Source organism: Dromiciops gliroides, chromosome 6 (genome assembly GCF_019393635.1).
Source record: "Dromiciops gliroides isolate mDroGli1 chromosome 6, mDroGli1.pri, whole genome shotgun sequence".
Classification (NCBI taxonomy): domain Eukaryota; kingdom Metazoa; phylum Chordata; class Mammalia; order Microbiotheria; family Microbiotheriidae; genus Dromiciops; species Dromiciops gliroides.
In genome coordinates, this window is record NC_057866.1 from 74,221,188 (window position 1) to 74,237,118 (window position 15,931).

The 15,931-nt window shown below is 35.9% G+C and overlaps 1 protein-coding gene across 1 annotated transcript in view; it reads right to left on the bottom strand.

Annotated features, from left to right (window-relative positions):
• Nucleotides 1-15,931, bottom strand: part of SLIT2 (slit guidance ligand 2) — a 412,300-nt gene that overhangs the window by 166,048 nt on the left and 230,321 nt on the right. The window contains 1 exon segment of the mRNA XM_043972009.1: nt 14,229-14,300. Within this exon segment, the coding sequence (XP_043827944.1) occupies nt 14,229-14,300 (72 nt within the window).

A 15,931-nucleotide genomic window follows, 5' to 3' on the forward strand; every position in this document is an offset into this window, starting at 1 on the left:
TATTCACTGACATAGATGTTCCAATGCTTCAGTGCTTTTCACAATTTTAAGAATATCAAAATACAGAAAAAGAAGGAACCTTGAGTTAGGTTCAAGGAAACTGATCAAACTCTACATTGGAAGGAGAATGCCTTCTTAACAAGATGGCTTTCTAATGACTAGCAGAAGAGAAGTGGTAAGAATAACCAGATCAAGTTTACCACTTAATCACAATGGTGAGTTGGTAACTAGTCACTTTTCTATCAATTTCTACTTATCTCTTGGTAATGGTGGGATAAAATTTTCAAACGCTTGATGAACATTCTAAGAAATTATCTGCCTAAACAATATTTTATCATTCATTTTCATTCACCCAAAAAAAATTATTGAGCATATGTTGTGTGCAAGTTCTTGCTCCTGCTAACAATTTAATAAAGAAGGTGGCAGCCAATGAAAGGACTAGATGGTAAAGCAGCCTGTGACACTTATCTTACAAGTATGCTTTGAGGTGAGAATGATTAAGAGTGGTTGGGCCAAAAGGACTGGAACCTGTGTATCTTGGGTATAACTGGCTGCATAATACTGGGTGAGTCAAGTCACCACTGTAGCCCTCAATTTATTCTTTTCAAACAAGTAGTTTAGTTTAGGGTTTCTTAACCTGGAATCACAGATTTTACTGGGTCAGTCAATTTGAATAGGAAAAAAAAATACATCTTTATTTCAATAAATGTGATAATATTTAAAGGCTCTGCAAACTTTAAAACAATATATAAATACTAGTTACTGTTATTATTTGTAGTAAACATATAACAGCAACAACAATAATAAGATTGGTTTCCTTTGAAATCGTATGGATTTTATTTCATGCATTTAAAAACATTCTAAGAAGGGATCCATAGGTCTCACCTGACTGCCAAAGGGTTCTAAGACACACAGAATGTTAAAAAAACAACAACCCTGGGTTAGATTATGAAGTCTCAGATTTATTTATAAACTCAAGGGAATTTTTACTCACATCCACATATTATTTACTTTTTTCTACCTGTGCTTTTTTCTAAAACTTTGGTTGAGGATATAGCATATCAAGTTTGCCTTTGCAGTGTGCAAAGTATTTTCCTCCTAATAACGCTTCAAGATTGGTAGTATATTCTCATTCTACAAATTAGTAAGAGATTACTATGAGTTATGGAGGAGAGGCATGATTAGTCCTGAATCTCTGTAGATGAGATAATATCCCTGCCCATTCTGAGCTCTTTCTGAGCCTGATAACCTTTTTTTTTTTTTTTTTTTTGAGGCAGTTAGGGTCACACAGCAAGTAAGTTGTCAAGTGTCTGAGGTCAGATTTGAACTCAGGTACTCCTGAATCCAGGGCCAGTACTCTATCCACTGCGCCACCTAGCTGCCCCTTGATAACCTTTTAAATGAGATACCCAGGCCAGGTAGCTTAGGGAAGTTAGGAGGAAGCCACTAGAACCTGTGGAGTAGCAGCCTGGGGTCTGGGCAAGGGAAAGGAACTGGTTTAAAGCACTCCTTTTATACTAGAGAGAAAAAAAAGAGCCACCACCACCTGCTCTCCATATCACTGCCTGGGTTATAATCTCCACACGTTCAATATTATTTCTGGTTCTGGAGGAAAACTGATTTGGTGATGTAGAAGGTGGCCTCCAAAAATGCTTGGAAACCTATTCTATACAGCATCTGGAGCCCAGAGAGGCACGTATTCTGAAAGCAAAGAAAGGGTACAGCGTTTGGAGTCACAGTCCAGAATTTGGGTGCCAGTTCTGCCACTTACAATCTGTAAAACCTTGAAAAAAAATCATTTAATCTCTCTGGATCTTAATTTCTTCATCTGTAAAACACGAGGTTTGTATTAGATGAGCCCGAATATATGTTCCAACTATAGAGCTATGATCCTACATAGCACCTTTTTACACTTCCTGTACAGAATTTGCAAGAGAGAAAAGGGAAAAATGGAATCCTAGAAAGCATCCTAGGGAGGGTCTGTAAGATTACCTTCGTAGCGAATCTGTCATCCTAAATTCCAGTTAGGCAATTATTAGCTATTCCTTGTAAATTCTCAGTAAGTCACCAGGAGGCCTGCTTAAGGAATTTCTAAACAATGTGCTACTAAACAAAGGCCCACATCCTATCATTTTCTCCAATTTCCTTGAACTTCTCAAAATGGACAAAGAATTCTTCTGATAACCACCTTTACATTCTTTCTCCAGCTCAATATTTGTGGTCACAGCAAATAAAACCGGGATGTTTTGGGGACATATTGGTCCACATCCCCAGTGCTGGACAACTCTCTGGTCAATTAGGAGGGCTCTACCAGCTGTATTTTTAAGGTCCCATCCCCCTTCCTCCCTCCCCTGCCAATGTCCATGATTCACAATTCTTAGATACCCCCCCAAATTGATATCTTGCCCAGAAAGAACCTCATAATCGATGTGATATGTACTTATTTTGTAGCCAAATAAAAAGCTATACAAATTCAATTACAAAGCTAAGTCTTTATGTTTGTAGGGTTCTGTAAGAATGCAGAAAAAAAAACACAATTAGAATAAAAGGAAAAGTAAAACAAACAACAATACATTTTTTTAGAGCAGTCTAGTCCAGTCTCATATGGGCTGCCAAATTGTCTGGGGTTACCCCAACCAAGATCTGGGGTTAATTGCAATTCAAGCCCCTACCCTCAGATGAGGAACCAAAGTATCCTTAATGAAATGGTCTCCCTCTAGATCCTTAAAAGTGTGTATAGAGCAATCTGAATAAAGGTCCAAATGGAGACCAAAAGCCAGCAGATGATAAGTGTGAAAGGCTTTTAGAGAGAGAGGTCCTTTTTGATTGAAGAGTCATGGAGGCCTTATAGGAGAGGTCAAATTTGAGTCGGTATTTGCAGGGTAAAAAAGCAGCATTTATACAAATAAAGAAGAAGCATTAGGCATGCTAAATAGGGGGTTGTGATGGTGTAAAGGAAGGAGCATGTCTGGGGGGGATAGTGAGTAGAACAGTCAGCTAGAGTTGAGAGTTATTATAAGAGATTGCTAGAACATGAATGTTAAAAAGATAGTTGTGGTTCAGATTGTGGAGGACCTTGCTTACAAAGTTAAGTAGGTAATTTTGACGTGATTCTATAATACAGAATCACTGGAGGTTTTCAAGCAAGGGAATGGCATGATGAAAGCACTGTCTCAATTATTAGTCCAGTGGAAATTTGCAACAAATATATGACAGGCTAAGGCTGGAGGAAAAATTATAAAGGTTCTATAGTAGTTTGGTTGTATGAGAGACAGCTTATACTTCAGGTTTCCTATTCTTCTCAGTATCCTTCAACTACTCCCTACTAGATATGAAGTTATATAGATTGTGGTGGGAAGGGGTAGGGGGGGAAGGGTACCTAGGGACAAAAATGAAGACCACTGCCCACTTCTGTCCAAAGTCCACTCAGAGAACCTGGCAACTAAACCACAATTTGAAGTAAGAAGGACCCTGGTCTCCAAGCATTGGTGCATTGTGCCATTGGGCCTTTAGATATCAGGGGAGGTAGCTTGATCCTACTCTGAGAGTTTCCTTTCATTTTATCTCTCCCCTCTAAACCTGCCTCAGGTGTCCTGCCCTGACTTGGAGTAAAAGTTCTAAAGTTTCTGTCCCTTACCAGCTGTGGAATATTTATGAAGAGAAAGTATAAAGGTAGATCCAGGGGCTAGGAATGCCAGTGATTATCTCTCATAAGATTATGCATCATACATATAAAATCAGAAATTACTTTAGGGGACATTTGTTTCTTCAGGTTGCGAAAAGAAGTTAAGTGACTGGACCAAAGTCACATAGATAGTAACAAAGATGAGATCTAAATCTAGGTGCGCTGATTCTAGAGATGAAACTTTTTCACTGAATCCCTACACATTTCTTCCCTGACCCTACTCTCATGCACCAAATAGATTCCTTAAAATCCTCCCATTCATCTTTCTTTCTCCTCATACTTTAGAGGTATCCTTTTAAAAGAAGTCCCCCCCACCCCCCTTCTCTGCATCCTACAATTTCCAACTGCTTTCAATCCTCCAGCTCTGCTCAAATATGTTCAACTGATCTGTGATCACCAAAATTGGGAGGTTCAAAAATTGACTAGATGGAAGTGTAAGCAACGGGCATTATAAACAGAACTGACCAGATTTTTAAAAAATTAATTAATTGAATAATCAGTGCATAACCTCATATTTCTCAGAGGTAAACTACTTATTTCTTAAGGCAATAAGCTCCAAATTACTGGTCATGTAATTGTTATAGTTTCAATATACCTGCAACTCAGAGATAAGTATAGAAGTTAATAAGACCTATGTTAGAAATTTCAGTATCCTTAAAGGGGTTGCTAAAGGTAATTAAATTCTTACGAAGTGTAGAAGATACCAGTCAAGGAATCTAACAGCGGATGTGTCCTAATACTAGATCTTTTAGGTCAAAGATGTTGCTAGGTTTTTTCGTTTGTTGGTTTTTGTTTTGTTTTGTTTTGTTTAGGGCTCCACTTTTATGCTACGGAGACTCAAAATCTTGGTAATAATTTTATAAAATTTCCTTTATCAAGAAAGAAAAAAATCCTCTAATTTCTACTTAGAATGATATGACAGATCAGGAAATATAGTAATGTGGATGGGCTAGGGCATCAAAACTTTAAAAAATGTAAATGAAGAGTAGAGGTAATTGGTAAGGCAATCACGGGACCATGGATAGCTCCCCATATGAATTATTACTCTTCTAGAAGCTGCATGATTTCTGAAGCCTTTTTATCCCTTGCTACTGAAAAAAATATCCAGTTCATTCTCACCCCTAAGCAAAACTTTCTAGATATTAAAAGAGCCTTATGTAGCTCTGACCTTCTTGGTATAAGGAATAATATTTCTAACAAAATGTTATTTTATGTCTCTAGGCTTCAGTGTCTTCATAACTTTGATGGCAAGTGTTCAAAATCAGAACTACAGCCTTCAGATAGATTTGGGGCCCATCATACAGTCTTATATCATCAGGAAATCCTTTGGGATCATGTTATGGACTGTTGATTCCGGTACTGTGAAACAGCCATGAGCCTTTTTGCCGGAATTTGTCTGTTCCACTCCTTTCATCTAATATCCCCAATCAGGAAGCCAAAATATGCTTAGACAGGAACTAAGGCTCTATCAGAAAGATGGGAGGCACTGATAACTATCAATATTATATTAGGCATAAGATATTTTTACCTTTCAGATGTCAAGAAAGGGCTGAGTTAATAATACAAGTATCTGAGGATAGGACATTAGGCAATAATTATTAGGATACATAGAAATTAATTGAAGAAGTAATTATTCAGCACTTAACCATGTGCAAAGATTTTGCTAAAACTTGGTCTTGCCAAACAAAAAAAAGACCACCTCTGCTCTCAAGGGGTTCACATTTTAGTGGGGGAGACTATCTAACATCTGTCTATCTAGCTATCATCTATCATTGATCTATGTCTATCATCTAAAATCTTATTTGTGTATGTAGTTGTGTATATGTATATAATATGTGTTATACACACATACACACCATTTCAGCCTCAAGTCATATGGAAAGATTGAGTACAGGAGCAAAGCAGATGGTATTACATCTCCTTTAATTTAATTTTCCTTGATCAAATTACATCTGCTTCTGACACTGGACCACCTCATAGTACCAAGGACTTTGATGATAAGACTTTTCTTTTCTGTATCTTTAGTAGCTGTGGCTTGTGAAGAAGTGAGGTTGTAGCATCCAGGACCAAGTGCAAGAAGGTTTGATTCTTTCTATAATGACTATGTGCACTGTTTTGGTTCTTAAACTCTGAATCCTCCATTGTCTTTACCGGGGTATGAGGGAAAATGTTGATAAGGGTGGTGTGGTGTGAGTGACTTGACCTGAGTGGAGAGAGTAGAATATGCCACCTTTAGTTCTACTTTTCTTTTTGATTTTGTTAATTGGTGGCCTGACATTTTATTTATTTGATTGCTTATTTAAATTTATTGGTATCTTTTGTTTATATAATCTTCCATATAATTTTATATAATTTCCATATATACCCCCTTCCTTCTCATCTCCAGAAAACCATCCCTTGTAGCAAAGAATTTTCTAAAGCAAAAAAGGCAGTTCAGCAAAACTAATCAACATATCAAAATCCACATTCTCTCATCTCTTCAAAGAAATAAGTGAGATGCGTGTTCTCCTTTATGTGCAGACAAGTTTGATCATTTTAATGATATATTATTCGATTTTGCTTTTGGTCTTCCACTCTCATAGTTATATGTATTATGTAGGTTGTATTCTTGGTTCTGCTTACTTCATTTTGCATCAGTTTACATAAATCTTCCCATGTATCTTTGATTTCTTCACATTCAATGTTTCTTAAGGTACAGTGATAATATATTATGTTTATGCAAAATAATTTGTTTAACCTTTTCCCAATCAAACAACATCTACTTGGTTTTTATTTATTTGATTCCACAAAAAGTGCTACTATGAATATTTTGCTGTATATGAAATATTTCTGGTTTTGGCTGTTTTTTTTTTTAATCTTCTTGGGAGGTACATGCTATATACCCACATCAGTGGTTTCTTTGCATCATAATGTATGGATACTTTATTTACTGTCCCCATCTTCATAATTCCAAATTGATTTTTTGAATGATTGGAGCAATGAACGTTTCACCAAGAGAGACTGATTTTTAACAATTTCAAAAGAATGGTTACCATGGATGGTTTTATTATCCAAAAAAAGTAAGAAGTAATAAATGACCTACATCTCTCTGCTTCTCATCCTTATAAAATTTTTATAAGAATTATATATGAAAATATTCTTGAAAATTACAGTATCCAAATGATTCTCTAAAGTAAATAACCTCACAGGCACACAGTCATTTGAAATATTTCATAACTAAAAGTTAGCACTCATCAACATATGTAAAGATTGTGGTGGGTGTGCTGACACACCTTGGGGTGAAAGCATTATCATTTCCCCTTTCCTTCTATCACCAAATTCCTCCTAAAGTTAAAAGTAAATGGTCATTTTCTTCCCATAGTGTGTCATTAGACTTGCAATACATGCCAATGACCCTACTGTGTTTATTATTTATCAATTCTGAAAAACACAAAAAAAGTGACTAGCTGGAACAAAATAAAGTTTTCATGGATATCTTCAAAAAGGTACTTCTGATATTAAATCATACACTAAAATTATATAGACCATTAATTAGTTTATGAAATGCCTTTCTCTAATGATTCTCTGATTAGCAACACCAAATGAGGCATATAGCAAGGAGACAAATGCTTCTTAAAATTATTTTCCATAGTCATGGAAGATGTCCTGGATAAAGGCTAAATGGAACAAGGATACCTGTAAGATACTTCTCCATGTGTCATTACTCTCATTATATTGAGTTTTAGAATGCTATGGATTCTCCAACATGAGATCTAGGACCATTCAGAAGATGTTGGCTGAATAATTCACACAGCAAAAAAACAAAGTATATAAAGAATTATTGTTACCTAGATTGTGAAGGATGGATGGGTAGTTCATTTAGTTAATTGATCACTACATGCATGTAGATATGTATTGTAGACGGACAATTAGTTTGGTCCAGAATTCAACAGAGACCTAGCTGAATCACATTTAAGAAATTCACTTTGCTTTCAATACTCAGAGGTATCTTTTAATTTTATTTTAAAATTATTATCTTCATCCTGAATTTGACCAATAATAATAATGATTTCCAAAAAGATTAAAAAATTGTTTTATATAAAATAATGTATAGCTAGTCTTTAAATATATAATAAATTCAACATGTTACAAACATAACTTTTTAAATATTAAAACATCCAGCAGAACTATACAACTGGGAATCGTAAATAACTACAATCTAAGAAATAATAAGATAGTTAATCAGTTTGTGACATATTACCAATAATGAGCTCTGTATAAGTAATAGTGAAGAAGACATCAAGGAATGATAATCAGATGTTGAATAAGTATCCATGAAATAGTGAAAGACCTTTGGTGCATTCGTTGGATAATCAATAGATGGTTTACAGAATAGCATCTGTATTGATGAATCTCATACAAGTAGAAACCACATGCATGAGATCATGATTAAAGCAAGGTATCATGAACTGTTAAGAGGAGATATCCATTATTACTTTAGTCTGAAGCACATAAGGAGAACTTGAATGAACTTAAGTACACATGTCCCCTACTTTATGGAATTTCTTCATTATTTTTAATAATTCTACAATTTTTAATAACCATAAAGACCTAATTAATTAAAAGAACTTGTAGTAAATCTTATTATAAAGCAAATAATAAGTATATAATTTGAAAGATTTTATTAATTTATCTACTCTGTAAGTTAATTTTCTTTTTGCATGTTTGTTTTTTCTTAAGGCAAGAAATGAGAAATGAAATAAAAAGTGTATTCTCTTTTAAGGGATGATTTTTATGTGTTTCATTTAGGAAACTAGTGATTAAAATCTTCACAGTGAAGGCAAGTTTTAGTTAGTATCTTTACTGATATCCAACTAAATAAAATAAACTTGATCATATAGTTTATAGTATAGATCAACTTTTTGAGTAAAATAAAAAAAATTAAACCCAATAGCACAATATAATAAATTGTGGGGGAAAGAGCAAGATCAAAGAAGGGATATGACCATTGCTTAGGGTAGATAGGACAATGATATCGGAGAGAAGGTTGTGATGGTGAACTTACATATTTTGCCTGTTTTCTTGTGAATAGATATTGCTAATAGAGATCTGATAAACAGATGAAGAAGGGAAACCAAAATAAAACACCAACTGACGATCTACATTCTTGGGTACAAAAGGTTAGTGGATATAATTACTGAGTGACTAAACCAATGTGGAGAAGGGAACTTCCATCTCTTTCATCACTAAAAGCAATTGCCAACCAACTGCAATGGGCAAGTGAGCGAGCAGCTCCACACTTCCACCTTATCAAGACCACCAACCCTACTTTTAGCCAGTCCTACAACCATCATGTAAGGAAGTAACCTCCCCGAAAGCAACCTCCAATGTGGAAATGACGAGGCAATTGGTTTTGCAGGTACACTCCCTCCCCGTGCCCCACCTTCTCAGAAGCTTTAGTTTCTGAAGACCAGAAAAGAAAGTTCTCAAGACAGAGGCCTAGTCACTGTCCAATGGCTTAAAAATAGAGATAGATATGGTTTCATAAATGGAAATAATGCTGAGAAGATGCATTACCATTTGATTTCCTGTTGTAGTCTAAGGTCCACTGGGCCATTTCATCTGATTTCGAGCTGAAACCTCCTTTAAATCTTGTCTCCCTTTGTTAGAATGTAAACTGTTCAAGAGAATGAACTGACTTCTTTTTCATTTGTATCCCTAGAGGTTTGTATATAATAAGCACTTAATAAATGCCCCCTTTCCCATTCATTTACAAATCCATCCATCTCAAAAGGCTAGAATGTTGAGGTAGAATATATTACAATGACACCTTCCTTCCTTCCTTCCTTCCTTCCTTCCTTCCTTCCTTCCTTCCTTCCTTCCTTCCTTCCTTCCTTCCTTCCTTCCTTCCTTCCTTCCTTCCTTCCTTCCCCCACCAGGGCAGTGAGGGTTAAGTGACTTGCCCAGGGTCACAGTGTCAAATATCTGGGGCTGGATTTGAACTCAGGTCCTCCTGAATCCAGGGCCAGTGCCTTATCTACTGCACCATCTAGCTTACCCCCCCCCCATACCTCTGTAAAGAATTATTTGAGGTTTTTATGCCTTCCCAATACTGGCCTGGGGCTCTGCAAACCACACAGTGCTCCACCCACTGGTTGTAGCTCACTTCCTCACCACTCCCTGAGGCCTACATGGGCCTGGGAAAATTATAATGATTGGAAACCTAGTGAGGGCAGTCATGTGACTGTCAGAGCAGCCATCCCATTGGCTGGGCCTGTCTGGGGTGTTTCTAGGTTTGGGGGAGGAGAATTGGGCATTCTAGGTGGAAGCTGGAAGGCGGCAGGCATTCTGCTGTGTATTTTCAGCTGATTCCTGGACAGTGGTATTTTTCAGGTATTATAATTTCCCTTTCCCCATTTTATTTCTTTTCCCTTGATCTTACTGATCCTGTGTGTGTGTGTTTTTTTTTTGTTTGTTTTTTTAAGTTCGTTCTTGTTAAAATAAATCTTGTTCTGTTTCAAGGGAGGCTGCCGGTCTCCTTCCTTGCCCCAATATTGCGGGGAGCTGCTTAGCTCGCACTCCCCAATTAAAAATTGGTCCCCACACCTCCAACCCCACCTTATGTTTTCTATGATGTCTTTTATTTTTATTTTTAGGCAATTGAGGTTAAGTGACTTGCCTAGGGTCACATAGCCAGTAAGTATCTGAGGTTGGATTTGAACTCAGGTCTTCCTGACTTGAAGACTGGTGCTCTAATGATTAAGCCACCCAACTGCCCCTAAGATGTCTTTTAACATTGCAGGCCCTCAGTTTCCCGATGTGTAAAATAAAAACAAAAGTTAGATTAGATGATTTCTAAGTTTCCTTACAACCCCATGTCCCCATGATATTTGGGAAATATGACTACCTTCCTAATGCTTTTTCTCATATTCCAGCCAGGAAAAGATATCTCAGGAAAATCAAATCATAGAATATCAGAAACAGAAGGAATTTCCAAAATTCACCCCAAACCTGAGCAGGAATCCCTTTGACAATCCCCTCTTTTTTTTTTTTTTTTGTGGTCATTTAGTCCCTGCTTGAAGACTTCAAATGCTTCCTGAAATATTCCATTCTACTTTAATACTGATCTTATTATTAGTATATTGTTTCATATCAAACTAAAGTCAGATTCCATGATGTCTAGTTAAAAGAGTTAACATGTCCTCACTTTCACCATGACGCTTACCCCAAGTTCTCTCTTTCCCAAATTAAACATTGTGGTTTTCTCAGTGCATCCTAACAATCATTGTAGAGAAAGGCCTTGGCATTCCTTCCCCCATGAACAAATACTACTGACCAGCTGTCATCAATAGACAAATAAGTGAAATCTGCTATATGGGTTGTTGTCTTCTATTAGAATCTGAGTTCATTGAGAACAGAGGTTGTGTTACTATCCTTTTTTGTATTCCCTAGAACTTTGCATAGTGTTCTATACATATTAAGGAAGAAATAGCTTTATTCATTGATTGACTGATTATAAATGATTCAAGAAAATTATTATTAAAGGGTTTCAACCAACTTTTCATGTATTCTCCATCATAGATTTGGTGACTATTTTCCAATTAATAATAAAGTATGTGTATATCATGTTCTAGAATGGTGTGTGTGTGTATGTACACACAGACATGCTATCTATACTCTATATAATATATGTTTTATGCATCATATCTGATGGTCTTTCTCCAAAATATACTGTTGCTCCCATTTTTTTAATAGATTGAATTGTCAGTTTCTCTGCAAAAAATATCTCCCCTCTTATTTATTTACCATCTGAGAAATGCTGAGATGATGGTGATATTTATGATGATAATTACAATAAGTCACAGATATAGATTTTTGGTTATTTACAGAGACTCTTCTTCAAAATAATCTCTGAGGAAAATAGTGCAAGTACAAGTACTATCGCCCCCATTTTATAGATGAAAACATAGACTCAGGGAAGGTAAATGATTCCCCACAGTAAAAATACAAGTAATTATCATGGCCATGGTGTTTTCCCATTTCCCATAATTCCAACTGTATCTCTCCTTGCATTGACCCATGCTGTTTCTCAGTGTCACTTAGAAAAGGCTAATACATAGCTCATTTTCTCCTTGTAATGTTCAGTGTAATTCAATTCAACAAACACTTATTGGGTGCATGAATTGGGCAAAATGTTCTGTTGGGTGCCATAGGACATACAAAAATGATTAGCATCTGTGCTTGAAGAGCTTATAATAGAGAGAAAGAATTAGAATAACACACAAATAAATTACAAAGGAAGAAGTGATAAGTATATCAAGAGAGACCTAATGAACAACAGGGCCAAAGTTCAAAGCATCTTCAACATACTTAAAAACCCATGCTTTTGATATTAAATAAAATATATAACAAAGTATAATATGCCTATACTGAGGAAAAAGTCTGGGAACTGGGTGCTCAAGAAAACAAGTGAGAGACAGTGTGGTATAACAGATAGCCAGCCCACTGGCCCTCAAATTAAGATTCCATAATTCAGAAAAAGAATTTGGAGCCTGAGTTTTGATACTCATCTCAAATACCTCCTAGCTACATGTTCAAAGGCAAGTCACTTGATCTCAAAGCATCCATTTCCTCTTCTGTACTAGTGGAATAATCCTTTATTACTCTACAAGGTTGTGGAGAAAAAAGTGTTTTGCAAACACTGCAATATTAGGTAAATGTGTTTTTATTAAACATAACACTAAAACAGTTATCTTATTTAACTTAGAAAAAAACACCTCATTTCCCTAATTAAAGAGAAAGAGGAAAATTAGACTTCATAGAAAATTTTCATATTATTTAACCCTTTAAAATAGATTGCAGGTATCATGTAACTTTATAACCAGATAAGAAAAAATACAGTCCTGGTGCTATTTTCAGGAAAGATTTTCCAAAAATTTATTTTCTACTTATTCTCCAAACTATTGTTGAAATCAAGGAATATTTTTTTTTTACTTCCTAGCATCCACTAGAGAGCAAACAAAATCACTTTTACAGCATAATAAAATCTTTAAATTTTTAAAAAAGATATCCATTTAGAAATACTTGGTTTGTCACTGAGTTATCTTAAATCATAAAAAGTACATACTTCAGGAGCTCTAAGCACTTAAAGGAAACACTTATACATGAGATGTTGGATTAAAGATTTGTCAAGGCAAAGAAAAAGACTGACACAGGCCTTTAAAAAAAGCAGGGCATAAATTCATTTTTCTATGAAAGATATTAAAATAGGGTATGAAAAAATATTCTCACAAAAATGTAAATGGGCTCAGGTGGACTCTTCCTCAAGCCTATAGAATTTAATGAAAATGATTACTGAAAGCTCCAGGCAACACAGATCTTTAAAAGAAAACTGTTATCCACTCTGGCCAGAAAGAATAATAAACAACTATACCAACTGAGCAAGTGGCTACTAAACTTGGCTGAGGGAAAAAAGGGAAGAAAATACAACTTTAGCAATACCTTTTAATCAAAGTCACACTGTGGGTCTCATGACATTATTTTTATGCCTTGAGGAATCATTTTGCAATTAATAACAAGTAAATTCCTCCTTTTCTATATGCAGCATTACTCTGAAAAGCTTATAAAACCACATTATAAAAACTCCTCAGTTACCAACTTTCCAAAGTATCAGAATATAGTAGGATTCTTTGGCCAGTTTTAAGATATATTACTTACAATATGTTTTCATTATGGTGTGTGCGTGTATATATATTTGTCATGCCGGGGTGGGAGTGCGGATGAGCTCCCACTCTCTATAAAATGCTCCAATGGCGTGTGTCTCAAATAGCCTCTGACAACTGAAGCCCAACTCCTGGCCAGATTCTTGTGGTGGAACTGTTTTCACTAACAGGACAAGGGGCTAAGGTGAGTCACTGGCACCTTAAAACCAGTCACTTCAGGCAGGTGGGGCTCATTAGCCTTGACAGGCAAGCCTAGGGGAAGGAAACCCTGATTTTAAACCTCTGCTGCCTTGCGGCTATACCCATATATGGGAAAGGTTTCAGGAGTTAACCCTGAGGAAAAATCAGGAGTCGGAGTCCCTTAGGCAGTTGGATGTTGGACATCACATCCCTCTGGCAACTCCTGCGGGGCACTGGTGCCAAACTGTATTGCCTCTGCCTCTCCTTTGGATCCACCAATGTCACAGAGAGGGGAAACCTGCTGCATGGGCAACAGCTTGTTTTCCATATTGATCTGCCCAGGCCAGCTCCCTGGAGAGGACACTCCAGCTACTCCTCATGGGGTAGATACAACACAGGATGCGGCAGTTACCAGTTATAAGTCACTCAGGAGCTGCGGCTCCCACATCGGACTGCACAGCCACACTGTGGCCTGTGGCTCTACAAGGTGCTGATCCATGGTCGTCCACGACTGGTGGAGGCCCTACTACTATATACATATATTTGTGTGTGTATATATGCATATATTTGTGTATATATATATATGTGTGTGTGTATGTATGTATGTATAAATATGTGTGTATCAGAAAACTCAGCACAAAATTCCATAAGAATGTACTTACAGATTTTTAATATCAACTGCACCACGAAAAGCCTTCCTTGGAATGGCTTGAATCTGATTTTCACTGAGATCACTAAAAACAACAGCAAAAAAGAAACATATAAGAATGAGCTTTAACAAATAGACACTTTTAGAATTCTATGAAATCAAAATGTTAGAAACATTAAATTACTACAGAAAAGTATACAAAATAAATGTAAGTCCACAGTATTACTCAATTTAACACAGACAAAACAACTATCACATACAAAGTATCATCATATAGATAAAGAGTAAGGATAATAAAAAATAGAATTTTTCCCCAATTAGCATAGAATCTAGTAAGGTAATGTAGATTTTTTTTAACATTCAAAAAAGAAAGAAGAGCAAAAAGAAATGTGCACTTAAATGGCCTTGAAGTATTTCTAATTTTCTAATTCCATAATTCAATAGAAAATATAGTTCCATTTTATCTGAGGCACTGTAATAAAATGATTCCTTTAAAACATTTCTAAAGAGCAAATAACTCAATTTCAACTTATACTGAGGCTTAGATGTTTGGTGTTTCTCCAATTTCATTGAACTATCTGACTACACACACACACACACACACACACACACAATTCAGTTTAACTAATCTTGGAAGAAGGGGAAAAAACAGATTAAACCTATGCAGTGTGATTAAATTTTCATAGAACTTTAAGTAATCTTGGAAATAGAACATGACAGCACTAGCTGACAATAAACCCAATGCCTATGCATGAAATATTAACAATAAGCTGATTTAAAACCTTTCTTTAGAAATTCTCTTATAACTATAAACACAGAATAACTATATTTACATTTCATTCTAATTGAGAAATAAATTCTATTTGAGGAAAGCAAAATAGCTCTCCTAGATAGAATGAAAGATTAGCAAAAATCATTCTTATCCCATGAAGTAGGTCATTATTATAAAGGCACATGTTTCTACATGAGCTCATCTAAACTTTCTCAATCTTTCTACAAAGTTATATAACTGTGTAGCTAAGTACTACACTAGAGGAAGTTAGGGCAGTGAAGTGGTGGAGTAGGTATATTGTTGGGTCTGAAATCAGGAAGACTCATCTTTCTGAGTTCAAATCTGGCCTCAGACACTTACTAGCTCTGTGACCCTAGGTAAATCAGTTAACCCTTCTTGCCTCAGTTTCCTAATCTGTAAAATGTGCTGGAGAAGGAAATAGCAGACCAATCCAGTATCTTGGCCAAGAAAAACCCAAAAGGGGTCATGAAGAGTAGGACGTGATTGACAACAGCAACAAGAATATAACAAGTAATACACCAGAAGAATAGCACAATAGAGTATTAGAATATGAGTGAGGATTCCTGAAATTCAAATCATGCCTTAGTCATTTATGAGCTATATAACCCTCAGTAAGTTTTTGAACCTTGGAGAGATTGTTTCCTCATGAATAAAATGGGTACAATGACACTTGCATAGACTACCTCTAGAGGTAGTGGTGAGGAAAGCACTTTGCAAGTCTTAAAAATGTTAAATCTGGGTTATTTAAGCAGGAATCTGATATTTCTTTTTTATATGATAATACCACTTAACAGAAAGCTAAAATAAAAAAGTAGACAAATATTAATAATACTTGAAGAGACATAATCCTGCCACCCCTTTCCATGTCAGTCATTACTATAATTACTTGAAAGCTATCATGTTTCATGTCCCTAAAACTATTT